The sequence below is a fragment of the Epinephelus moara genome, chromosome 20, assembly GCF_006386435.1.
Source record: "Epinephelus moara isolate mb chromosome 20, YSFRI_EMoa_1.0, whole genome shotgun sequence".
NCBI classification, from domain to species: domain Eukaryota; kingdom Metazoa; phylum Chordata; class Actinopteri; order Perciformes; family Serranidae; genus Epinephelus; species Epinephelus moara.
The window spans coordinates 22,825,125-22,852,195 of record NC_065525.1 but is presented as its reverse complement, the minus strand read 5'-3'; the positions used below and the strand labels follow the sequence as shown (position 1 = coordinate 22,852,195).

Genomic DNA, 27,071 nt, shown 5'->3' with positions numbered 1-27,071 from the left:
TCTTTGTGCTTACGCTGGTGATAAGTTTTTCCACTGGATTAGAAGAGTCAAAACACGATACGATACGATGCACTACGATATGATACAATATGATATACTTTATTGTCTCCATAGGGAAATTTGTCTTGGACTCAGGAGCTGCACAAGTATTACTGCCTTACAATAAGAGAAGAAATGAAACCACACCACACCTAAAGGCTGAAGATCTAGCAGTTAGGGAGTTTAAAACTGACACAAAATGAAGCATTGCTGCAAATCTTTGCATGTAAACCATTCATTTCTACACTAAGAGAAAATCAATGGAAACACATTTTTCTTTGCATGCTTTAGTATACCAGTATGTATCAATTTGTTACCATGGAATAAGTCGTATTAAAAGTACTAGTATTATTTCCATGTATTTATTCTAGATATTTACCATTACAGTACTTTAAAAACATCTCAGAGATGGGGAAAAATCATACTGATATTATTCTTTTTCCCAACATTAAATATAGGCTATGTTATTAATAACAGTGATTAGTCATCATTTTTTATTTCATAAAAATTCAACCATTTGGTTGAATGTGGCTTCAGACAATAAAAAATCATACTTATGAAATTATTTCAGCATATTTGTATTGGATAACATTAAATGTATCATTTAACAACAATGAATAATCAGAAGACGTTATTATTTCTAAGCAAATAGTCGAATTTAATTACATTAGCTTAGCATCACTACCTTTACCATGTGAGGACAAATCAACCTTTTGGTAGCGGATGTTTTTAAAAAGTTATTTGACCCGTATCATACTTTTATTTTTGTATTAAGTTACATAAATCTGTAACTATAACATGTTGAAAAATATGCCGACCTTTGAAAATTCCACCACACACAGCCCTCATGTCTGGAGTGTCTTTTTGTTGTTGTTGTTTTGTTGTTTTGTAGGAGGTGAACTTTTCATTAACATAAAGTGACTCACAACATCAGCCTTGCAATAGTCTGGCGACCTGTCTCGCCCAGTGACAGTTGGGATAGGCTCCAGCACACCCATGACCCTGTACCAGGACAAGCGGTCACAGAAAATGAATGAATGACTCAAAATGTGCTCGACCAAACGGTTGAGCAGGACAATCGAGGGTTCTATACAGTATTACAAAACATAATACTGCAATACTCAAGTGTATTGATATATTCTTACACCCCTGTGTTAAACAGACTTGAGAGGCACAAACACTTGGAAATATGATGGAAAGCCTAAAGGAACTGATTCATAAATCATACGTACGATGAGACAGAGCTGCATATTTGAATATTTATAAAGTGAACTCCTGTAGAGCTTTAGTATCAACGCTTTTGAATCATTTTGGATTTCTTATCATCGGTACAGTCCCTGCCTGTTAACTGAGCAAGGTTTGCCTCTGACACTGTACACTGGAGGCAGGAGTCTTCAGGTAGTCTAAAACCCCATCTTCTTTTACACCTCGTCAATTATATACAGCCTGCTGTCTAGACCTTATCACAGCACCTCTACAAACATTCTGATGTCCATCTGCTGAACAGCAAACAACACCGTTCACCAAGCTACAATATATCTCAGAGTGCATAACCATCACAGCTTTGCCTTTTCAGCAGTAGGATGAATACTTTTTCTGTTACGTGGCTGAAATTTGTATTTCAAAGGCTTGTCTGCTCTGACATTACAAGGGAAGAGCACAATGCAGATGTATGCACTTTCCATCGGCTTGTTAGATTAGAGATTACTAATGGCTACAAGATATGTCTGATCCAAGAAGGATGTCCAACTCAAGGCATTTGCCAGTTTCAATAAAGCCCTACATTAGCACTGAAGCATCTGCAGCTCTGTCACATCTTCCTTCCTTTTCTATTTAGAGCATCATTGAGACTCCTTCTCCACTCAATTCCTGTCCTCACATCCACCAATGACTTTTTCTCCTTATCTTTATGGTATTTATCAATTTAGCGTCCTCATTTCCATTATCAGATGTATTTTTATCCTACCCAGTCTCCCCCCCTTATTTTCATTCTCTCCCACCCTTCTCTCCTTTGCCAGTCTGAATCTGATCAGCAGTGATTTCCTGCTCACTGATTTGTAGGATTTGGGGGCGTGAACTGTGTTATCCTGAGAATTCTCCCATGACATGGCAGCCGAGGGAGGGGCTGGTGGGAAAAGCGAGATAAGAAAAGGGGAAGTGGCGATAAGGGTGCACCGATGCCTTGCGGACGCTGCTCCTTTAAGAGTATTTTTAGTATGGCAGATAGCAGTGGTCACTCGTCAGGAAAAAGGACTGGGTGGCTTTAGAGACTTGTGCAGTGTTCTGGCATGATGCAGTGGGAGGAAGGGAGAAGGCAGAGCACAGACCATGCTCCCTAGTGACACACAGCAGACTGCCAAGGCGTGGTAACCCAACCTGCGTATCATGAGCATTCTAACACAATCAAGTTATCAGTCAGTCAATTACATTGTTAGAACGTTTATAATGTGTGACAGTCCTGGCTTCAATGCGTCCATGAATAACAAGGTGCTCAAGAGGAAAAGAAACCTACATGAACCAACTCCATTTTCTTGTCCATTTTACTGATATAAATACGTTTATTATTATAAATTATTGGCTCCGTTATTGGCTTCATTGGCTTATAATTATGATACAAAGAGCATGCTTGCTCACATGACACAAATTATACATAGTCTTAAATATCATACTTGAAAACCAATTCATGAGCTGTCAACTTTAATTTTCTATTTGTCGTTTTGCATTCCACCGGTCTTTTGGTTCCATCTAGAGCGTAGTATCGTGAGTGCATATTTTCCCCTCCTCGGGGCAGATATGTAAATTTAATGACACTGGCAAAGTGCGTGTGATCAGGTTACTGTATAGATTACATGGTGACCCTGCAAAACACACAGGCACAGAGACCTAGAGACCTAGAGAGGCCAACAATACACCTCCATGCAGGTTACTGCTCCACACCGCTCCGGCTCTGCTCCAGAGAAAACCATGCCGGGAAAAAACTGCTTTGCCTTCCTCAAGGGTCAGCGTCAGAGGTGTGTGGGTTATTTTTTTTGCAAACTAGTTCCTTGACCAAAATACTTAAAAAAAAAAAAAAAAAAAAAGGCATTTGTAAGTGACTGTCAGGTTGATGTGGAAAAAAAAAAAAAAAAAAAAAGGCATTTGTAAGTGACTGTCAGGTTGATGTGGAAGTTGCAGTCTCATCCATGAGAATTACAGCTCAGGGAGTTTGAAACTGCTGGGCAGCATTATGCTCCAGTGTGTCGGCTTAATTAAAATGAGAGAGAGAGATAAGTACTGCTTCTGAGCTCTGTTTGTTTGAGTGTGTTTGTGTATGAGAGAGCTGGATAGAGAAAGAGAGAGGGAGAGAGAGAAAGACGGGTGTGTGGGAACGGGCTCGACCGTGCAGAGAAGAATACAAATGCTTTCTAAATGTGATGTATTTCTAATGGTGTACGCCTGAGTGAGCAGAAAGGCAATGCTGCAGAAAGGAAAACCACAGAGGCACCTGGTCAGCTGTCAGGTGGGACATGCCCTCGTGTCTATATTAATGTTCGGAAAATGGAATTCGAGGATAAGTACATTAATAGTTAGCATTAATGGAGTCTAGGTTTTTCCCAGGTGGCTTTTGATGGTATGCGCTGTTGCCTCTTAGTAAGCAGGTCCTGAATTCAAACCCGCGTGGGTTTCCTCCCACGGACAAAAGGCTTCCAGGTTAGGTGCAGTACAAACTCAACTACTAAAAGGCCTGTAGGCGTGAATCTATTTGTCTTTAGGGCCCTGTGATGGACCGGTGACCTGTTCAGGATGTAGCCCACCTCTCTCCCGAGGATTCAGACACCTGAACCTTGAGCAGTATAGGTTTCTTCTCATGGAGATCGGCTTTAAGTTTCAGCTGTACAGTATGTGGGCTACTGGAGTGAGTTTGTGCTTCTTTTAAATGTAAACTAGAAGCACACAAAGTTTTAGACAAGCCTTAGAGAAATATTCCACTGCTGAAAAGATGATCTATGCTGGGCTGTCTATGCAGACAGGAAAACAGAGGATAAGGGCTGTGGCATTTGCTTTTGCTCAAGAGGTAGAAAGCCTACAACTACCAAAATACACTGCAGCTTTGTTTGTGATTTTGGCATCAGACACCAACGTGAAAAGGCACCTTTTGCTGCTGTATGATACGCTGCCAGGCAGTGACAGTTTATCAAAGGTCTACTGCAGGGAAAAGTGTAACAGTTTATAATGCCACCGGACAGCATCAGCTTGAAACACTGCTGGTAACAATGTTATATAAAGAGCTGAAAGCTGCCCATAGGGTTGGACTTTCACCCAGGAGCCTGCTGTTTGCTTCCCTGTGTGAATATTGAGCCAACCCATGATGTTTTTTTTCTAAATCTAACCACATGCTTTTGTTGCTCAAGGAAATAAACAAGGTGTTTTACCAACTTTGAAGGTTTATTTAGAAAAAGACTGTATGCATCTAACAAGCAGAAACTGTACATTTCCTGTGATTAGAGAAGTGTATTTTGAAAAGACCCAGTGCATGTTACAAGTCTGAATTTACATGGCATCCCAGAATGTCAACAACAACACAGGAAGATACCAAGCACATCATATGTAGACATGAAAGTCCACTGACAAAAGACAATATTTGATGAGTTGGGATCAGAACACGTTGGGGTGACATAACGCAAGCATGTCCGTTTTGAAGTAGGACACAAAATGGTGGTCGGCTGGCTGCTAATAAACAATCTCAAATTATAGTTAAACGGCAAGCTAAAATATGTTTCTGAAAACATTTTTTGTGAGGACTAGGCCGCACAGTTACAGAATCTTGATTCATATTTGATCACTTTTGTCAGCACTAAAATATGTTTCTGGAAACATTTTAGGCTTGAAATATGCAATACAGAATCTTTGTTTGTATTTGATCACCACTGCATAGTTTTACAGTTTGATTTGAATTTTGTCTGCGTTTGAGAGGGAAAGAAGGCAAGCAAGCGGGGCAAACCACTTTCTCAATCCATTTCTCTTCACTTTGGGTGTGCTCATAAATCCAATCTGACAGTCTACACTTAAAAGAGAGCGTGGTTCAACAAAACAGAACGTTCAGTTTCTTCATAAATGAACGACCATTGAAGTTACTCACACATTCACTCCGTTCGGTGCTCTGCTGCACAGTGTGTCCAAACAGTCCAAATTAACAAACAGTCCAGTTTGTGCCAGAGTGTTCTCTGCTCACTAGGAGTTAGTATTTCGGACCGTACCCTTTGTGTCCAAGGTTGTGGGCATACAAAAATGTGGAAGTACAATCTGTACCTCAAGTAACAGCCCCAGAGCCAGCGAATATCTGGTAGGTTTTAGCTGGGAGATGAGCAGGGGGATCTGGGCACTGGTAAGAAGGAGGGAAGTTTGCCACAATTCATTTACACATACTATCCACATTGTTATGATAGAAATCTGATTGAAATAGACAAAGTAACACTTTAAGGCCTCTCAACAACGAGGTAAAAGTCTTTTGAAATGCTCTTTATCATAAAAGTTTATATCAAATGTTAGCCTAGCCTTTTCTAGATGTAGATGTTAGATTGTATACCGGCACCGTAGCTTCAGAAATCTTGTCACTTGAAGGTTTGAATGTGGAGACTAAGAAACTAAAAGCTTCTGGTAGATTAATATAGGCTGCGTGTCTCTATGTGAACTGTTAAATCACACCAGAGAGAAGAAAGCAGAGTGGCTGATGCTAATCATCTCTTGAGGTTCCTGTGGGGAATTCTGTCTGTCACCTGAGGGAATCTGCCTGGAAAGGAATTGAAAAACCTGATATTAAAAAGGCCTTTGATGGGAATTTTATCTCAGTCTCTTGAAGTGAATTTACTCACACGTGGTAAAGCCAGACAAAAGGAATCTGCAGGTGAAACATGTTTTAATATCCAAGCTTTTTAAATTGTTCCCCATGAGCAGGTTGAATTCTTTTCACCCCTCAATACACACGAGAGCGCACAATTCATGTTGGGGTCCCTCTGTACGACTGAGCGGTGTTGTTAAAGTCTATGATGCTTCAGCTGTGTGAGCGCGGGATTTAAGTCTGTCCTGGCGTTATCAGAGTGTGCGTGGGAGAAAAAAGGATGGTGACAGAGGAGATTGTAGTTATTGCATTTAAACTGACAAGCGGGGGGGAGATCAAAAGAAAAGAACATGATGGTGCCGCATCTGGTGATTGCCTGCTGTCTTACAGTCTTACATAATATTGTTGACTGACAAACACGACTCACTTGTGGAGCAGGATGAAAGCAGTTAAACAACACCAAAAACATTAGTGATAAACTCAGATTTTTTTTAGGCAGCTGTTTGTTTACTGTCATGTGCTTTAAAATAACAGGCCAAAGAAACAGCACTTACTCATTCCTCTCAGGATAAATAGTGCTTGTTTGTGTTAGAGAAAACATACAATTACATCTCCCACTGCGTAATAAGAAGTGGCATGTACTGTAAGGACACAAGGCCTGCTTTGACTTTCGTTCTTTTTTGATACACCACAGAAACAGGAAGAGGATCGTCACGTATTATGTCTACCAAAAAACATTTCCAAGTACCAGATTGTGAGGATGAGGTAGATATAAGCAGTCTAACATTACTTAAAGGATTTCCGGATCGCGTATGAGCCCACTGCAAAGCTACAGCCTATATCCCCAGATGGAGATTGTGCTGATGAATGTTTCCTGTGTGTGTGTGTGTGTGTGTGTGTGTGTGTGTGTGTCTGCAGTGAAGCCAAATCTGGCGCTTTCCAAAGAGAGACCATGGCGATTCATGCCGCTCACACATCACGCATGACGTAACTCTTCCACACGCCCACACACCACTTGCTCTCCATCCTTCCCACACTCACGCTTACCACATACTGAATAGGGCTTCATCTACTGTATGTCGTGTGTGTGGATTTGCATGCGAATGTGGGGGCGGGGTGGGTTGTGGGAGGCCATGTGTCCATTAAGAAATTCTAGATAAAGCCTTTCCTTCGATGATTAGTAATCACAGCTCGTGAATTATCTTTTTTTATAACAGGAGGGTGACATCTATGGAGGTGGGGTTTTTTTTTTCATTCTCCTCCTTCTTCTTGCTATAAAATCAAGTTTTCTAAACCTCCAGATTGTATTCTGCAACAGCAAACTTTCACTTTGTCCTGTTTAAAAAATTTTTGTGACATTTTACCAAGTTGCGTAAACACAGACAAATGCTTTGCAGAGATTGTGGTCAGTTAACGGTTGGACAGAAGTCCCAGCGTGTCTATTCATCTGGCCTTGAGCTTGAAGAAGGAGAGAAGAGAGCCAGCTAGTTTTTTATCACTCTGACAGTGGCACAGGATAAGATTGCCCAGATTGTCTCTTCACATCACATCTGCTTTGTAGAAAAACTCTTGTGGGAGCAATGCCAGGATAAGGAGGCCAGCACAGGAAGAAGAGACAGGTTACACGGACTAAAGAGGTGCTTTGTGCCCGTGGGTGTTCACTTCCTATTACGTACATCTCTATTAGGTATTCTATACACTAAAATGCAACCAACAGCAACAATTAACTCCGGCCCAAGAGGACATGTCTAGACGGTGTATGCAAAGTGAGGGAATTGCTGGAGAAGGTGTCTGGCCCAAAATGTGTTTATGCTGAGTAAAGTAAATAAATTATGGCATTACCTGTAGACATTTTGCTTTACAATCCTATCAACTGATATCCAAATCTGGGAGCTGTGTGGATTAAATCCAGCATTGTGTGCCAGGCGGAGCAGATCTGGAGGCAAGTCTGTGTGGAGGGAGCAATTAGGTTTGCTAAACTGACAAAGAGAAAGAAATATGAAAAGGGAATTTCAATGATAGTTCTGAGATGTATTGATTTCTGCTGAAATGGGTTGTGTTACTGTGTGCGCTCGCACTTAGACAGGGTTGACAGATGGATGATGTTTAAGATATGTAAAATGGAGATGGATGATCTATCATTGTCTGGATGACAATATTTCTTGTTCGATTGTATCAGGTATAGACGAATGTATTCATAAAGACAAAGCGGGCACATGGCCAGCTCATTCTGAGAGATGAAATGAACACACACATATGCATATGGGTGTGTATTTAGAATAGAGCTGCAACTAATGATAATTTTTTACTGTTGATTGATTTGTCGCTTGTTTCCTTGATTATTAGATTATTTGTTTGGTCTATGAAATGTCAGGAAATGGTGAGAAATGTTCATCACTGTTTCCCAAAGTGCAAAATGACGTCCTCAAATGTCCCAATGATAGTCAGTTTACTGTCATAGAGGAATGAAGAATCCATCCACATTTAAAAGCTGGAATCAGAGAATTTTGGCTGTTTTTCTTTCAAAAAAATGACTCAAACTGATAGATAATGGATAATCAAATTAGTTGCTGATATTTTAATAGTTGACAATGACTCGACAAATCAATTAATCGATTAATCGCTGCAGCTCTAATTTGGAATAGACTATAAAAAGACAGAAGTGCCTGCAAACAATCCATGATGAATTTTTTCCTTACTTGTGCAATGTGTCAATATACGCTCACTGGCCACTTTATTAGGTACACCTTGCTAGTACCAGGTTGGACCCCTTTTGCCTTCAGAGCTGCCTCAATTCTTGGTGGAATACATGTAGATTCAACAAGGTGCTGGAAACACTCCTCAAAGATTTTGGTCCATATTGACATGATAGCATCACGCAGTCGCTGCAGATTTTGGTCCATATTGACATGATAGCATCACGCAGTCGCTGCAGATTTGTCGGCTGCACATCCCAAAGGTGCTCTATTGGATTGAGATCTGGTGACTGTGGAGGCCATTGGAGTACAGTGAACTCATTGTCATGTTCANAGTTTTGGTGAGCCTGTGTGAACTGTAGCCTCAGTTTCCTGTTGTTAGCTGACAGGAGTGGCACCTGGTGTGGTCTTCTGCTGCTGTAGCCCATCTGCTTCAAGGTTTGACATGTTGTTGGTTCAGAGATGGTCTTCTGCATACCTTGGTTGTAACGAGAGGTTACAGTTGCCTATCATCTTGAACCAGTCTGGCCATTCTCCTCTGACCTCTGGCATCAACAAGGCATTTTCAGTGAGAAAACTGCCGCTCACTGGATATTTTCTCTTTTTGGGACCATCCTCTGTAAACCCTAGAGATGGTTGTGTGTGAAAATCCCAGTAGATCAGCAGTTTCTGACAGACCAGTCCATCTGGCACCAACAACCATGCCACGTTCAAGGTCACTTAAATCACCTTTCTTCCCCATTCTGATGCTCAGTTTGAACTTCAGCAGGTCGTCTTGAACAGGTGTACCTAATAAAGTGGCCAGTGAGTGTATTTCCAGTGTACATTATAGAACAGAAAAAATCACAATAGATTGTGGTGTTTTATAGGCTATCATGTGAAATGGAATTCAAAGTGATATCCCTCTTATGGCTCAGCACACTTGGGGCTAAACTCACATTAGCCCTCGATACTCCTCATGATCACTGCAGTGACATTTCAAATATGTCACTGACGCTGAGAAAATGTGCAACCTATCACGCAGGATGGTAAATCTTAAGGTCCTCGACGCCGATAACACGTGACTCCGGGGGAAATAAATCGCCCTGTCCCCTTTAATTTCAATTTCCGTGCGTGATATATATTGTGATCACCTGTCAGATGCGGCGCCTGCGCACTGCTGCGGGAGGCGGAGTGGATGCTGATCGCTCTCTATCTGCTGCCCTGTGCCCTCCATCCCTCGGCGATCAGACAGTCACGGACGAGAGGGGGATATCCGAGGGAGCTTTGGGGCGAGAACAGGGAGGCAGATCTGCTGTTGTTGAAGGTACGGTTTCCCCATTCGCTTTCACTGGAATGCCGCGCCTCGGAGTTTGACATTGTGACCGTGGAGGGTGAAGGATGCTCGGCTGCAGGATGGGAGGAGATGAGTAAGGGGGGACACGGCGCGGAGAACAGATGGTATTTCGGGAGATGCCACCGATGACATGGCTTTTGACGGGTGTCCAAGCTGATTTATGATGCGTTCAAATCATTCCGGATCGTACAGCATTTAGACTTTTGCGATTTCTGAACAGACTCCTGGTCAAGGGCACACAAATAGGTGATAATCTGTTTTTTTTCTCCGCTCACCAGTGTGCACGGAGCTGTCATCACCTCGTACCCTTTGCGGACTAACATGTTACAGTGGTAATGCATGCTGCTTTTTCATTACGGTAAAAAACGCTGTGGATAAATCCCACTTTAACCGCCTATGGTTGAGCCATTGCTGCCAGTGGGCTGAGCGTAGTATCCTTCATCTGTTATGTATAAAAATAACAGCTGATCACAGAGCTGCACAGCCCTTTATGTTGCTTTTTATAAAGGAAAAGTATCAGTATTCACTTCCCATGCGTTATTTGATGGGCCCCTACCCGGATGTGCCTGCAGTTTCTCCAGAGAGCGCGCTAGATTTCCTCTGTTTACTCGTCTCGCTGCTGTAAAACATGTCCTGCATGAGATTTCCCACTCCCCGACACTCGGTGCCATTTGGGTGATGAATGACACGGAAACCCCGAGGATGCGGTTAGCAGAGAAAGTCGAATTCTTTTACTGTGGAAGAAAAATAGTAAGTCCACCTTGAATGGTCATTTGAATTGGGATTTATAGTAGCCGGGTGCATTGAGAGCGATATCCGCCTTCTGTGTTGCACATTGCTCTGTATTGTATTGCCTGCTGAAAGGGATCTGTGAGGTTTGTGTACGCTGTGATCAACAGAGCGGCTCTGACCCTCTCCATGGTCCTGAAAGCAACAGTCGGAGCGGAGTAAATCAAAGTGTGGCTGAATCACTAATGGCTTTCTCCATATAGAGGTGACGATTGCTATGCAAATGATCATCGTTTCATCCGGGGTGGGAGTACATTTTATTTATCAAGCACCGTGCTGTGTCAGAGACGTAGTTTATTAACATTTACAGTGTTTTCTAATGTAAATTCCTCCATCCAAACCCCACCATAGTGGCTGAGTGATATCATGTTTCCTCTGCATCCATTACACTTTAGCACGGTGGTGCAGCAGCAGGTTTTTATTTTGTGTACCAGACAGCATATTAGCTCAGACACGACTGCGAATGTGCTTCACAAATTCTCATGCTCTCTTTCATTATCCCTCCCTCTTGTCTTGTTCCCTGTCATCTCACACTTCCTCTTTTGTCTGTTTCTTGTGCATTTAGGAAGTCTGATGTAGATGCTGAGCCAGAGGAGAGCCCAGGGAGCAGCAGCAGCAGCAGCAGCAGTAGCAGCATCGGGGCTGTAGATGCCCTCTCCACAGCTCCGGCACCAGCCCCTCTCCAGGCCTCTGCGGGAGAGCCAGGACAGAGAGGAGACAGCTCCTGCTCTGACTCCGACAGTCCTGTAGAATCCAGCTCCTGCGAGGAGGACGAGGAGGACGAGGAGGAGGAGGAAGAGGAGGAGGACGAAGACCCCACTATGTTCTCCTCCAAATTCCTTAGCGGGGCCAACCCCCTCAATGCTGTGTCCTCTGCTGTGAATAAGTTTGGGTTATTTGGAGATGAAGGCGAGGGGGATAAGAAAGCACCTTCCCAGCAGGGGGTGAAGCCATCTGGAGAACAGCAGCCAGGAGCAGGCCTTGGCAAGGGCCCCCAACAGCAGCAGGTAGCCCAAAAATCAGGCCAGGGCCCCCCTGTGCAAAAGGGCCAGCCTCCCCCGAAACAAGGATCACCACAGCTGCAAGGGAATGGACAGGCTGGACCCCCAAACAAACCTGGTGGGCAACAAGCTGCTCCAAAGGCAGGGACACAGCCTGGAGGCCAGCTTAAAGGAGAGCCACAGAAAAATCAACCTAAGGGCCCACCACAGCAAGGCTCACCTAAACCTGGAGCTCAACAACCGACTGTGACCAAGAGTGGAGCACAGCCAGGATCTCCAAAGGCAGCGTCACAACAACAGGCTCCACCTAAGACAGGGATGCAACAACAAGGGCCTGCTAAGACTGGTGCACAGCAGCAACAACCTGCAAAGACTGGGGTGCAAGGCTCACAGCAAGGGTCACCTAAAGTAGGACAGCAACAACAGGGGTCACCAAGAATTGGACAGCAACAGCAACAACAGGGCTCACCAAAACTTTCACAGCAACAACAGGGCTCATCTAAGGTGGGGCAACAACAGCAAGGCATCAGGACTGCACCCCAGCAGCAGTCGTCTGATAAACCTGCACCTCAGAAACAAGGGCCTAAGGGACCTGGTACACCTGACCTGTCACGGGCGGGGTCCTCATCACCGGGACCAACTAAAGCTGGATCTCAGGCAAAAGCAGCAGCTAAGTCCCTTTGCCCAGTGTGTAAAACAACAGAACTTAATATGCACACCAAGGAACCACCGAATCATAAAACCTGTACACAGTGTAAAACCCAAGTGTGCAGCTTGTGTGGCTTCAGTCCGCCAGATTCTGATGTAAGTAGTGGCTTAGAATTTTGCCAATGTGTCATTTCTCTTATGTATTCTTATGCTATTATAAGTCTATGAAGTATGAATGCTATTACAACAGTTCTCTTTGACAACTGAAAATTATTTTGCTATTCAGCGCAGTCATAGTAGTGCAGTCTTAACTGATGAAAGTTCATTATCCATGACGCTTTACTGCATATATAATTTAGATTTGCAATTACGCACTGCATATTATCTAAGATATATGCAAATTATACAATAGCATCATCTCGCTCAGGCTGTCTTGAATTAAGATAAAATAACAATGGTTGTTTTGCATTGGCATGGCTAGATTTGTGTTTAAAGTCATACTATGTAGGACACATTAACCAAAGTGAAAGTGAAAGTAAAAACAAATCCCAAATTCACTCTGACCTCACCTGCGCACTGTGGGGCTACACACCCCATCACACGCTTCTAGCGGGTTGCAAGTGACTTTTGTATGAATATATGTTGTATAGACATTGGTTTTTAGGGAAAATCCTGCATAGTATACCTTGAAGTTCATTGTTATAGGTTATAACATTTATTTGCAATGCCACACAACTAATTTTGTGCATTAATATGTAATCATTGTGAAAATGTCTGTATCCTTTTATTTTTGAACAGGGGCGTGAGTGGCTTTGTCTCACCTGCCAGATACAGAGAGCCCAAGGAGCCCCTGAACCATCGGGACCTTCCATGAAGAAGCCGACGCCCAACAAAGCTCCTGCTCCTCAAAACCGGACACCATCTCCTGCTGCACCTGTCAAAAAAGAGACGTCAGCGCCAGGTTCACCTCAGAAAATGCAGTCTACATCAGCAAAAGTGCCAGCCAAGGGTGAAGCTGCCAAAGGACCAGAAAGTCAAAAACAGGCCAGTCCAGCTCCTGTTCAGAAAATGACACCCGAGACCCAGCGAACATCAGGGTCTCAAAAACCAGACCAGACTAGTCAAAGTGGACGCAAGCAAAGCAGTGCCCAGCAGGAGTCAGGGGGATTATTTGGCTTTGGTGGTGCTAAAACTGAACCTGCGAAGCCCGAAGAGTCGGTGACTGGGAAGATGTTTGGTTTTGGCTCCTCCATTTTCAGTTCTGCATCTACTTTAATGGCTTCAGCTGTTCAGAATGAGCCTAAAACCACACCACCAGTTTCTCCCAAAATGCAGTCTGCAAAGGAGACCAAACCAGCTCCTGTCCAAAAGCCAGCGCAAGACAAGAAACAAGAGCAACCCCAGCAGGCAAAGGCGAATCCACCAGGACAGGTCAAAGTGGACAAAGCACCATCGGAAACTCAAAAGGCAGCAGCAGCCTCCCACAACGTTCCTAAAGGAGGTCAATCCACTTGTCCACTGTGTAAGGTGGCGCTCAATATGGGCTCAAAGGATCCTCCCAACTACAACACCTGCACTGAATGCAAAAGCATTGTCTGCAACCAATGTGGATTTAACCCCATGCCAAATGTCAATGAGGTAAGACACACGTTATATTGATTGAATTAAGTAATGAATGAATAAAGAAGAGATCTCAGTGATTAAATACACCACCATACCAATTTATAAATTTGGAAGCAAAGTGCTTCTGTTTCCTGATATAGTTCCTGTTCCCTGATTCAGTTCAGTTACAGTATGGCCAAAAATATCTCCAAAGTGTTCATTACTTAGATTCAGAACTCCAGCCTGCTCATAATATTTGTGAATTAAGCTCCTTGAAGCTGTTAAGTTCCCTTTTGATGTTTAGAGTGGTTGTTTGGAGTGTTATTCCCCAATGTCATAACTCATTTACATGAACAGACGACATGGCAGCAGTCATTTTAAGGTTACAGAGTTCAAGTCTAGCTAATGGCAGAGGCATGTAGTAAAAAAAAAAAATTCTCATGAAATAAGATCCATATTTGCCTGTCTGGTCAGACCTGTTAATGCTGTGAATGTCCAATCCTCAGACTAAATTGGCAAAGCTGTGAAGCTATTTTAATTTCATATCCTACTAGGGCTGGGGAAAAAAATCGATACAGCAAAGTATTGCGATATTTTTGTGTGGCAATATTGTGACACAGTGCCAAGTATCAATTTTTTTTATTATATAAATTCTTAATTTTACAAATTAAACTTTAGGTAGCCTAATTTGATAACAATATCAGTTGCTTTTTTAGTCCACTAGATACAAAAAACTCAATAATATTGTATGGTGACTAAAGTATTGTGATAATACCGTATTGTGTAGCCTCTGGTGATTCCCACTCCTATATTCTGCACACACAGTGCCTCTAGTCACTAAACAGTGACATGGCTATGTGTCAGACCCTTTGGCAGATGAGGGCCACACTCGCATACAAAAGCAACTTCACACACCTGTTTTTCCCCTATAGTCTTATAGCTTATTGTAAAAAAGGAGTGCTGTGAATCACATGTTCTATTGGGGGTGGGGGGCTTGGTTGGTTTTTAGAGAATTGATCCATGATTCTTAGAAAACAGTTTATCAGCTTTTGTNCTTATGGTATAATTAACACTCAGACTGCAAGGACAGCAGAGGGGGAACAAATGCACTTCACACACACACACACACACACACACACACAGACACACCTCGTGGGGATTGCCTTGTAGGGAATACCAAATACAAGGTAAATGGACATGGCATACTGAAGCACAGAGAACTTGACACATGACTCTGTAATTCAATGCACAGTTAGTAGGCTACCTTGCCAAGGACATTCCAAGGCTACTTGATCTCGTGATACTGCTTAAACTAATGGCTAAAATAGTAGTGAACCAAGATCAGGATGGAGAGATGCTTTTGTGCATTTTGTGAGCACTCTGTGAAAGTGGATGTTTTAACATGTGTAGTCTGAACCACTAAAACATTGGCAGGACTGTCACTTGGCTTACTTTTTTATAAGCTGGCATTTTTGTGATGAATGAATTAGTTGATTAAATTAAAGACATTTAATTAAATACAAACATCGGATATGCACTTTTCTTAAATACTGTAGTAAAGAGTGGGTGTTACCAAAAGCATAAACAAGAAGTGTGTGGTGTGTTTCTCACATCATACAGCTTATCAAGATTACACATGCCTCATTAGTCCCAATATTTGGAGTTACCCAGTCCTGTTTTCATCTAAATTGCTGTAGTCACCCACAGAATCTGGTTTTTGTATCCCATGATTTTGTGTGTGTTGTTTGTGTGTTTCTGTTCAGAATAGGGCACCTGAGCTCCTAGCATTTTTAAGTTTAGTGCTTTCATTGTGATTTGTTATTATTAAAATATGTACCTGCATAATTTGTTTCTTTGTTGTGTTTTTTAAGGGAAAGGAGTGGCTTTGTCTAAACTGTCAGGTGAAACGAGCTGCCGGTGGAATTGAACCTCAAAAGGACACGTCTGCGTTTAATGCGCTACAAAAGACTTCTGCACCAGGTTCGCCTCAGAGGAAAGTATCTACACCTGCAGCACAACCAGCCAAGGCTGGAGCTGCTAAAGGACCAGACAGTAAACAGGCCAGCCCAGCTCCAGGTCAGAAAACACCTCAGGAGACCCGGAAGACAGGTCCTCAGAAACCACCAGACCAGACAAGCCAAACTGCACAAAAGCAGGGAAATGCCACAACAGCTACAAAGCAAGAGTCAGGAGGGTTCTTTGGTTTCGGGGGTCCTAAAAGTCAGCCCGATGCTGCAAAGCCTGCAGAATCAGCGGCTGGGAAAATGTTTGGTTTTGGTTCCTCCATCTTGAGTTCTGCATCTACTTTGATCACCTCAGCTGAACCCAAAACTACACCGCCAGTTTCTCCGAAAATGCCTGCTGCAAAGGACTCCACGCCGCCCACTGCCAAGAAACCAGAACAGGAGAAGAAACCAGAACAACCCCAGCAGGCCAAGGGTCCTCCATCAGAGCCGCCAAAGAAAGCATCAGCTTCCCCAGTAGTTTCCAAAGCAGGCCAGTCTACCTGTCCTCTCTGTAAACTCAAACTCAATGTGGGCTCTAAAGATCCTCCCAACTACAACACCTGTACAGAGTGCAAAAACACTGTCTGCAACCAATGTGGATTTAACCCCATGCCAAATGTTAAAGAGGTAAGAAAAGAACACTGTAGATTACAGAAACATTACTTTAACAATGATTTTTGCATCATGTATTTTTATCAATAATGTAATATATTGTTAGAGTTAAAACAACGATAAAACAACACCAATCTAAATGTCACTAATGATCTGTTTGCTCTATTATAGGTAAACGAGTGGTTATGTCTTAACTGCCAGATGCAGAGAGCACTAGGAGCATCTGAGCCTCCGGGAACTCCCATGATGAAACTACAGGCCTCACCAAATAAAGTCCCTGCTCCTGCCAATGCCATAAATAAGGAAACTCCCCCACTAGATAAACCCCAAAAGAAAGACATTCAAACACCTGCTGAATCTAAAGCAAAGGAGACATCTGCACCAGGATCTCCTCAGAGAAAACCATCAACACCAGCAGCAGGGCAGCCAGCAAAGGCTGAAGTCATGAAAGGACCAGAAAGTCAGAAACAGGTCAGCCCAGCTCCTGGTCAGAAAACTCCGCAGGAGAGTCGAAAGACAGGTCCTCAGAAACCACCAGACCAGACAAGTCAAACTGGACGTAAGCAGAGTAATACTACCTCAACTACACAAGAGGAATCTGGGGGGTTCTTTGGATTTGGTGGTACTAAACCTCAGCCTGATGCTGCAAAGCCTGCTGAATCCCTGGGTGGAAAAATGTTTGGCTTTGGTTCCTCCATCTTCAGTTCTGCATCCAATTTAATAAACACAGCTGTGCAAGATGAGTCCAAAACGACACCACCAGTTTCTCCCAAGATGGCAGCCGCAAAGGCACCTAAATCTCCAGTTTCTCAGAAACAAGAGCAAGAGAAGAAAGTAGAGCCCAAGACCTCTTCATCACATCAAGCCAAAGTAGGAAAAGCTCCACCAGAGCCTCCAAAGGATGCAGCTCCTTCCCCAGCTGTTCACAAGGCAGGCAAATCTACCTGTCCACTCTGTAAGGTGGATCTCAACATTGGCTCCAAGGAACCTCCCAACTACAACAGCTGCACTGAATGCAAGAACACTGTCTGTAACCAATGTGGATTTAATCCAATGCCAAACGTATCAGAGGTAATAAGAGCAAAGATGATCAAATTACAATTTGATGCAAACTTATAAAGGGTAAAAGTAACATATGACAGCCAATAATTGAACAGGAATACACCATTAACTCTATAAATTACATATTTTGAAATGTAATGTGATTGTATGGAGGTGTTGTTAATGTTTCATATTTTAATTTGATGAATTTTCTTTTTACAGGTTAAAGAATGGTTATGCCTGAACTGTCAGATGAAGAGAGCTCTTAGTGCATCTGAACTCACAGGACCTTCAATGAAACCTCAAAATGCAGCCAACAAAATGTCTCCATCTGCTGTACATCAGAAGTTAACAGGTCCGAACCAAGTGGAAACTCAAAAGAAGGAGTCATTGAAATCTGATGCACCTTTAAAGAAGGAGACTCCAGTGCCTGATACACTTCAAAAGAAGGGGAGTCCTACACCGGGTTCTCCTCAGAAGACACAGGCAACTAAGGCTGCTAAAGGACCAGAACCTAACACACAGGCTAGCCCAACTCCTGGTCAGAAAACTCCTCTGGATATCCAGGAGGCACCAGGTTCTCAGAAACCAACTGACCAGGCAAGTCAACCTGGACTAAAACAGAGTAAGGTCACCCCAGATACAAAGCAGGAGTCAGGAAATCTATTTGGCTCGAGTGGTCCTAAAAAAGGGCCTGATGAGTCCAAAACAACAGAGTCCGTCACTGGGAAGATGTTTGGCTTTGGTTCCTCCATTTTCAGCTCAGCATCCACGTTGATATCATCTGCTGTTCAGGATGAATCACGTACTACCCCACCAAGCTCTCGTAAGATGTCTGCGCCAGCACAAGTCTCTCCCAAGATGTCTGCTGCTCCCAAGGTTTCTCCAAAAAGTACACCAACAGTTTCTCCCAAAATGTCGCCAGCAAGAGAGCCCAAAACTCCTGTTCAGAAACCAGAGCAGGAGAAGAAACCAGAAGAATCCCGCCAGAGCAAAGAGGACAAAGCTCCATCACAGCCTCCTAAGGCAGCATCAATCCCCCAAACATCTCCTAATGCAGGCCAGACCACCTGCCCCCTGTGTAAGGTCGAGCTTAACATTGGCTCTAAGGATGTTCCAAACTACAACACCTGCACTGAGTGCAAGACCACCGTCTGTACCCAATGTGGATTTAACCCAATGCCTATTGGAGAGGTAAGCAAAGGAATACACAACGAAGAAATTATTTCTTACATATTGTATGCATTTACACTGTATTTGCAGTCAGCATATTTGAAATTACATTTGTTTATTGATCTATGATCTGTGACCTTTTTACAAAACCTCATTGAGCTGTAATGCAGTTTTGAGGAGTCTGTTTGTCTAAACACTCAGGTTGTTGTGAATTACTGCAATTCCTAATTCCAAAGCAGCACATAACAAGTGTCTACTGTATTTTAGGTAAAAGAGTGGCTATGTCTTAACTGCCAGATGAAAAGAGCAGTTGGAGCATCTGAGCCACCAGGGCCTCCTAAACTTAAGTCCCAAACATCACCAAGCAAAGTTCCTTCACCTGCTGCAGCCCAGTTGAAGGATTCTTCCAAACCAACTACACCACAAAGGAAGGACAGTCCAAGCCCTGCTGTACAAAAGAAGGAGCCCCCAGGAGCAGCCTCACCACAGAGAAAACCATCTGCACCATCTGTGCAGTCAGGCAAACCTGAAGCTGCTACTGCACCATTGAAACAGGCCAGTCCAGCACCTGATCGTAAAACTCCACAGGAAGGACAGAAGACAGTTCCAAAGAAGCCACCAGATCAGGCAGGCCAACCTGGAGATAAGCAACCTGATACTGCAAAGCCTGCAGTGTCCGTGACAAATAGGCAAACTGAACGTAAGCAGAGTAATGCCACAGCAGCGACACAGCAACAGTCAGGAGGCTTCTTTGGTTTTGGAGGTGGTAAATCTCAACCCGATGCTGCAAAGCCGGCAGATTCAGCGGCTGGGAAAATGTTTGGCTTTGGTTCCTCCATCTTCAGTTCTGCATCAACTTTGATTACCTCAGCTGTTCAGGACCAGCCCAAGACTACTCCACCAGTTTCTCCCAAGATGTCTCCTGCAAAAACGGTCAAGTCGCCTAGTGCACAACAGCTGGAACAGCAGAAGAAAACAGAGCCATCCCAGCAGACCAAGACACCTCCACCAGGACAGGCCAAAATTGACAAACCCCCATCAGAGCCTCCAAAGGCTGCAGCAGTCTCTCAAGCCGCTGTCAAACCAGGCCAGTCTACCTGTCCACTCTGTAAGGTTGAACTCAATGTGGGTTCAAAGGATCCACCTAACTACAATACCTGCACTGAATGCAAGAACACTGTCTGTAACCAGTGTGGATTTAACCCTATGCCAAATGAAACAGCGGTAAGACTTGAGAAAACATATATTACTTACAACAGTTTCTTTCACAGTTGACTGCAGATAGACTGTAAAGAATTACAGCACATTCACTTTTATTTGAAAGTGTCCCTTGCTGGCTCTTCATTGTGCTGAAATTATGCATGTCTACATTCATTATTTTCTTGGAACATTAATCACTGAAATCCCCATTTACTCTTTGTTACTAGATTTATAACAATTGCTCAAATATAACAGAAAAATACTCATTGCCTTACATAAATTAAAATATAATTACAGTATGCTAATTACTAAACAATTTATAATTTAACCTTTTCTTATGTTTGTTTTTTGTTTTTTTAGGTAAAAGAGTGGCTGTGTCTCACCTGCCAGATGCAGCGGGCTCTAGGAGCAACACAGCCCCAAGGAGTGGCCTCTGTCAACTCTCAGATACCTGCAAAGCCCCAAAAGAAAGACATCATAAGCCCAGCTGAACCTGAAAAGACAGTCTCACCCCAGAGGAAACCGTCTGTAACAGCACAGCCAGCTACAGCTGAGGCTTCTACTAAGCCAGAAGGTCAAAAGCAACCCAGCCCAGTTTCTGCTCAGAAGAAGCCACAGGAGCCGCAGAAATCACCAGGTCCTAAAACACCAGACCAGACGAGGCAAACTGAACGTAAGCAGAGTAATGCCACAGCAGCAACACAGCAACAGTCAGGAGGCTTCTTTGGTTTTGGAGGTGGTAAAACTCAACCTGATGCTGCAAAGCCAGCAGATTCAGCAGCTGGGAAAATGTTCGGCTTTGGTTCTTCCATCTTCAGTTCTGCATCAACTTTGATTACCTCAGCTGTTCAGGACCAGCCCAAGACTACTCCACCAGTTTCTCCCAAGATGTCTCCTGCAAAAACGGTCAAGTCGCCTAGTGCACAACAGCTGGAACAGCAGAAGAAAACAGAGCCATCCCAGCAGACCAAGACACCTCCACCAGGACAGGCCAAAATTGACAAACCCCCATCAGAGCCTCTAAAGGCTGCAACAGTCTCCCAAGCCGCTGTCAAACCAGGCCAGTCTACCTGTCCACTCTGTAAGGTGGAACTCAACATGGGATCCAAAGATCCACCGAACTACAACACCTGCACTGAATGCAATAGCACTGTCTGTAACCAGTGTGGATTTAACCCCATGCCAAATGTGTCAGAAGTAAGTAAAGTCGTGTATTAATGATGCGTAGACCATATGATATTGACAATATTATGTTGTTACATTTACATTTAAAATATATAATGACACTTTAAAAATTATGATGTGGTGTACCTTAACAAAATATAGAAATTCATACATACTGCCTTTTGTTGTGCTTACACACTTAAAACAAATATGTTTTTCCTCTTAGATGAAGGAGTGGTTGTGTCTGACTTGTCAGATGCAAAGAGCTCTCAAAGCTGCTGAATCAGTAGAGCCTCCACTGAAGAAACCCCAGGCATCACCCAGCAAAGTGCCCACACTTGCTGCTGCCCAGAAAGACGCTGCTGCCAATCAAAAGAAAGACATTGTTTCCACAGAAAAGGCAGAAGTGCCAGAAAAAGATCAGAAGGGCAGTACAACACCAGGTGCACCACAAAAGAAAGAAGACACTAAACCCTCATTACAAATGGACATTACCAAAACATCAACCACTGCCACACCATCTGCAAAAGAGATCATGGGTCCTGTTTCAGCCCCAACAAAAGAGGAGAAAACTGCTTCACCACCTACCAAGAAGGCTCCCATCCCCACTGCACCTCCAGCCAAAGAGAAGACAGCTGTAGTTTCAGACCTCAACAAACCACTTCCTGCTCAAGCTCCTCCTGTCAACACGGATGTTGCAACTTCTCTCCAGCAGAAAAAAGTTATGACTCCACCAAGTTCTCCTAAACCTAAAGAAGTATCAGAAAAGAAAGAGGAGAAGGCAGAAATAGTTATGAAACCAGCTGATGAGCCAGTGAAACCCTCTGATAAAGTACAGCCCCCAACAGCCTTAAACAAAGACTCAAACGCTGTTGAAACACCGCCTGCCAAATCTGTTCCACCAGCAGCACAGCAAACAAGTAAAGAATCAGGAGGTTTCTTCAGCTTTGGTAGTCCTAAATCACAGCGTGCTGCCTCAATAACACCCGAAGCTGTCACTGGGAAGATGATGGGATTTGGTTCATCCCTCTTCAGCTCAGCATCCACCTTGATATCATCTGCAGCTAAGGAGGAGTCCCGCACAACACCACCAAGTTCTCGCAAAATGTCTGCCCCAGCACAAGTCTCTGGCAAGATTTCTCCAAAGTCCAGCCCCCCAGTTTCTCCAAAGATGACTTCAGCAAAGGAGGCCAAACCACCTGCTGCTCAGACACCACCTGCGGAAAAGATACCAGACCAACCTCAACAGGCCATGGCTCCTCCATCGGAACAGGACAAAGTGGACAAAGGTCTATCAGAGCCTGCAAAACCAGAAGCCCCCCAAGCTGCTCCCAAAGTGGTCCAGTCTACTTGTCCACTCTGTAAGATGGAACTTAATATGGGCTCCAAAGATCCTCCCAACTACAACACCTGCACTGAATGCAAAACCACTGTCTGCAACAAATGTGGATTTAGTCCTATGCCAAGTCTAAAGGAGGTGAATGTCTAACTTCATGTAGAATGAATTTCCTCATTCAGCAGTTTTGGTCAGCTGAGAGTTTAGTAAATTGTTTTGCTTTATCTCCATACATCAGCTATTGAGTCCCAGGTTTATTTTTGGATGATAATTTTCACTGTAAAATTGTTGGTTGTAAGCTGACTTTTTCTTGTCCTCACATCCTTTTAATTAGCTTTAGTGGAAATTGAAATTTGTTTTTCCAATCTCTGTTGTCATTTCCAGGAAAACAAAGTAATTAATTGGACCAAGTCAATTGCTGTTTTTGAGAGTCTGTTATTAAGAGATGCAAATAATGTTACTCATATTCTGTTTTTGTTTTCAGACAAAGGAATGGCTTTGTCTCAGTTGCCAGATGCAAAGAGCACTTGGAGCTTCTGAACCTCTGGGCCTTCCCATGATAAAACCCGCACCTTCTCCAAGCAAAGAGGTCCCTGCTACCATACAGAAAAATAAAGAGACCCCGTTGTCAACTTCTCAGGAAGACATCCCTAAACCAGCCGCACCCAAAAATGAGCTTGTTGATGTTGCCACAACCAAAGAAACTGAATCCCCAGCTGTTGGTGCACCAGTGAAGAAAGTTACCCCTGCAGCTGCTTCATTGCCTGACAAAACTGTTCCATCCACTACAACAAAGACTGATGTTTCCCCGGCTTCACCAAAGCCTTCTGGAGAGACACCTAAAGGACAACCAAATACACCTCCACAACAGCCTCCAGTGTCTGCTCCTCCACCAGGCTCAGAGGCAGGAAAGCCATCCCCACCACAGCCTCCAAAAGCTGTGACATCTACCCCTAAGCCTGCTCCTCCACCAGGCCCAGAGGCAGGGAAGCCACCCTTAGAGCAGCCTCCAAAAACCGTGACTTCTGTTGCTAAGTCTGCTCCTCTATCAGACCGAGAAGCAGGAACGCCACCCCAACAACAGCCTCCAAAAACTGCGACTTCTACTGTTAAGTCTGCTCCTCCACCAGGTCAAGAAGCGGGAAAGCCACCCCCACAACAGCCTGCAAAAGCTGGTACCTCCCCAGCCAAATCTGCACCGCCAGCAGCTCAGCCTGCTAAACAGGCATCAGGAGGCTTCTTTGGTTTTGGTGGACCTAAAACCCAGCCTGCTGCTGCAAAGCCTGCTGAGTCAGTGACTGGGAAGATGTTTGGCTTTGGGTCATCCTTCTTAAGCTCTGCATCAACTTTGATAACCTCAGCTGTCCAGGATGAACCTAAAACAACACCACCTACTCCACGCAAGATGTCCGCCACAGTCTCTCCTAAAGCTACACCACCAGTCTCTCCTAAGATGCCCCCTGCCAAGGAGACCAAACCCCCTGCTGCTGCACAGAAAGCTGAGCCACCTCAACAGGCCAAGCCAGCTCCATCACCTACCCCTACACCACCAACTCCACGAAAGATGTCCACTACAGCCAATGTCTCTCCTAGAACTACACCACCAGCCTCTCCTAAAACTGTATCTGCAAAGGACACCAAGCCACCTGCTGTCCAGAAAACAGAGGAAAAGAAACCAGACAAACCACAGCAGGAAAAGACTCCTTCAACAATTCAAGCCAAAGTGGACAAAGCTCCATCAGAGACCCCCAAGGCACCATCAGACATCCAAGGTGCTCCAAAGGCGGTTCCATCCATCTGTCCACTCTGTAAGGCCAACCTCAACATGGGCTCCAAAGAACCGCCCAACTACAATACTTGCACAGAGTGCAAGACTACCGTCTGCAACCAGTGTGGATTTAGTACAATGCCAACGGTGGCAGAGGTAAATCACTATTCCCCCAAGTGTTGTCTTCGCTTTAATCTCATTTTATTTATTGATTTATTTAAATGAGCATTTAACTGATTTGTTCAACAATGTTTATGGCCCTGGTAGTGGTAATTCATGATTTGATATGACATTTTAACATTGTTTAATGATCAATAGGTTGCAAGGTTTAAATGCTTGATGTTTATTTGATGTTGATGTTTATAGGAGCCTTTTAACTGCTAGTGCCACACAATTGCTCATCACCACTGATTATAACTCCTTGACATTCATTGGTTTGGTAACCTCATGGTTTGTTTAACAGGTTCATCCTGTCAGTAATTACAGTATAAATGCCGGACACACAGGACTTGATTTAATTTCAACAGAATTAATCTTTCCAAAAGGCGTGATTATAGTTGATATAGGTGATAGATCTGTGAATCAATACACATGACATCAAGATGTTTGAAGTAGTAATATATTGTGTGCGATGAAATCACTTGAAATTTGCTCTGTAATTTGTCAAAACACTGTGTCGGTCCCTGTTTTTCAGCAATGACTTACACATTCTATTGCACTTTTTCCAGGTAAAGGAATGGCTTTGTCTGAACTGCCAGATGCACAGAGCCCTTGGAGCATCCGAGCCAACTGGACCTCCTGTAGTAAAACCTCAGCCCTCCCCAAGCAAGGTCACTGCACCTCCTGGCTCTGAAAAGAAGGATGTACAGACATTAGTCCAGAAGGACAAGTCTACAGAATCAGCAGCAGTCAAAAAAGAAGTCACTCAAGCAATGCCACAGAAAAAAGAAATGCCCAAAGCTGAGGCTCCAGTGCTTCCTGCAGTCCAAAAGACAGAGGCACCACGACGAGGTTCTGTTCAAAAGACACATGTCCCTCCGGGTACTGAACAAGGACAAGTCCAGGATTTGGCTGGTGTGCAACAGCCTGTTGGAAAAGCCCCACAAGTGCAGCCTTCTCAAGCTACAAAGCCAGAAGTCAAGGCAGGTCCTTCAAAACAAGAAGCTGGAAAGCCACCACAACAGCCTGCAAAAGCTGCGCCCCCTCCTGCCAAATCTGCACCACCACCAGCTCAGCCTGCTAAACAGGAGTCAGGAGGCTTCTTTGGTTTTGGTGGTCCAAAAACCCAGCCTGCTGCTGCAAAGCCTGCTGAGTCAGTGACTGGGAAGATGTTTGGCTTTGGGTCATCTTTCTTAAGCTCTGCATCAACTTTGATAACATCGGCTGTCCAGGATGAACCTAAAACTACACCACCTACTCCACGTAAGATGTCCACTACAGTCTCTCCTAAAGCTACACCTCCCGTCTCTCCTAAGATGCCTCTTGCAAAGGACACCAAACCCCCTGCTGCTGCACAGAAAGCTGAGCCACCTCAACAGGCCAAGCCAGCTCCATCAGCACAGGCCAAAGCAGCTCCACCAGAGCCTCCAAAACCCAAAGATGTGACCCCAGTTGCTCCTAAAGCAGGCCCGTCCACCTGTCCACTATGTAAGGTCGAACTCAACGTGGGCTCCAAGGATCCTCCCAATTACAACACCTGCACTGAATGCAAGAACACTGTCTGCAACCTTTGTGGATTTAATCCCATGCCTCACACAGGAGCGGTAAGTGCAATCAGTTTCATTTTACATGTCGTTTTCACATCAATTGTAATGAGATTTTTTAGTTATGGCCTTGAAACATTTTCCCTTATGATTTCCAGCTCAAGTCTTGCAGTTTTATCCACTGGGTTGCCTCATGTTCAATTGACAGGAGTGATTATTATGACTTGGTGTTTTATGTTTTGCTGGACCGCGATGAGGGCGCGCCAGTTTTTATTATTCATGTCTGATACTGAGCAGCAAAATACTTGTAAGGGCACTTCAGAATGACAGAGAGGCAGCACTCTTTAATCCATGTGCACGTTTCAACACCATTTAGAGCTTAAGTATCGCAAAATATGCTGTATTGTACATTAATCATGTGTAACAAACTTGAAACTGTAATGAAATACACAGGGCAGAGAGCAGACCGCACAAATTATGTAGATATGGTGATTGGTGGTGCAGTCAAAGTAGAGTAAAATGAATGGGCAAATTTATAAAAATGCAGCTGAAGAAAAATATGGGACTTGAGGTTAATGAATCAAGGTTTCATAGTGTTTAATATGCTCCACACTGCTTTTGTTTTTTTAGTAAAGGTTGGTACATGGTTTGCTTTTATGTTAATTGTAGAGCACAGCATAGCTCTATGTATTATAAATAGCTGCCTTATATTCTGTAATATGTAACATACATGTCAGAAATGTCTTTGTTTGCCCTTCAGTTAGCAATGCCACATGGACATCTGAGCATATCTATGACATTGTAGTATTATAGTTTATGAAACAGTTTATTTGCCTGTCATTGTTTATTGGAAATCACTTTTATTTGTGTTATAAAGTTAATGTACTTGTCCTTGCTGTTTGTTGTTAATTCTTGCACAGTCAAGGGCACCTTTTTGGCTTGGAGTGTGCCAGCAATGCCATTGATTTTTAATACTTTATTGTGTTTTTGCTTTGTGGAATATTCTTGTGTAGTGTTCCAGGGTGGAGAAAACTTGGAGATTGGCTGTCATCTCGCTTTTTAAATAGGCTGTCATCTCTCCTTTTATTTCGATTAATAATGTGGTACACAAAAGGCTGAATTTTTACTCCATTGTTGAT

General features: G+C 43.6%; 2 protein-coding genes across 2 annotated transcripts in view; both read left to right on the top strand.

The window, feature by feature from the left end:
• Positions 1 to 2,669: 2,669 nt before the first annotated feature.
• Positions 2,670 to 17,815, top strand: LOC126408108 (protein bassoon-like). The gene is made up of 6 exons (XM_050073482.1): positions 2,670 to 3,050; positions 11,244 to 12,483; positions 13,126 to 13,965; positions 15,801 to 16,562; positions 16,719 to 17,577; positions 17,811 to 17,815. The coding sequence occupies exons 1-6, from the start codon at positions 2,956 to 2,958 to the stop codon at positions 17,813 to 17,815; spliced, it is 3,801 nt and encodes a 1,266-aa protein (XP_049929439.1). The 5' UTR covers positions 2,670 to 2,955.
• Positions 17,816 to 17,849: 34 nt separating this feature from the next.
• The window catches only part of pclob (piccolo presynaptic cytomatrix protein b), a 58,196-nt gene continuing 48,974 nt past the window's right edge, over positions 17,850 to 27,071 (top strand). Inside the window, exons 1-6 of the mRNA XM_050073481.1 lie at positions 17,850 to 18,782; positions 19,029 to 19,985; positions 20,322 to 21,158; positions 21,352 to 22,602; positions 22,946 to 24,385; positions 24,958 to 25,992. Coding sequence (XP_049929438.1) covers positions 17,910 to 18,782; positions 19,029 to 19,985; positions 20,322 to 21,158; positions 21,352 to 22,602; positions 22,946 to 24,385; positions 24,958 to 25,992 — 6,393 coding nt within the window. The 5' untranslated portion in view covers positions 17,850 to 17,909. The remainder of the gene's footprint in view (positions 18,783 to 19,028; positions 19,986 to 20,321; positions 21,159 to 21,351; positions 22,603 to 22,945; positions 24,386 to 24,957; positions 25,993 to 27,071) is intronic.

What these genes read in the sequence shown, in the direction of transcription:
- LOC126408108 (XM_050073482.1), top strand. Translation starts at nt 2,956, where the DNA reads ATGCAGGTTACTGCTCCACACCGCTCCGGCTCTGCTCCAGAGAAAACC. An exon ending in CTCAAGGGTCAGCGTCAGAG is followed by an intron (nt 3,051 to 11,243) that starts GTGTGTGGGTTA and finishes TTGTGCATTTAG; the next exon opens with GAAGTCTGATGTAGATGCTG. An exon ending in TCAGTCCGCCAGATTCTGAT is followed by an intron (nt 12,484 to 13,125) that starts GTAAGTAGTGGC and finishes ATTTTTGAACAG; the next exon opens with GGGCGTGAGTGGCTTTGTCT.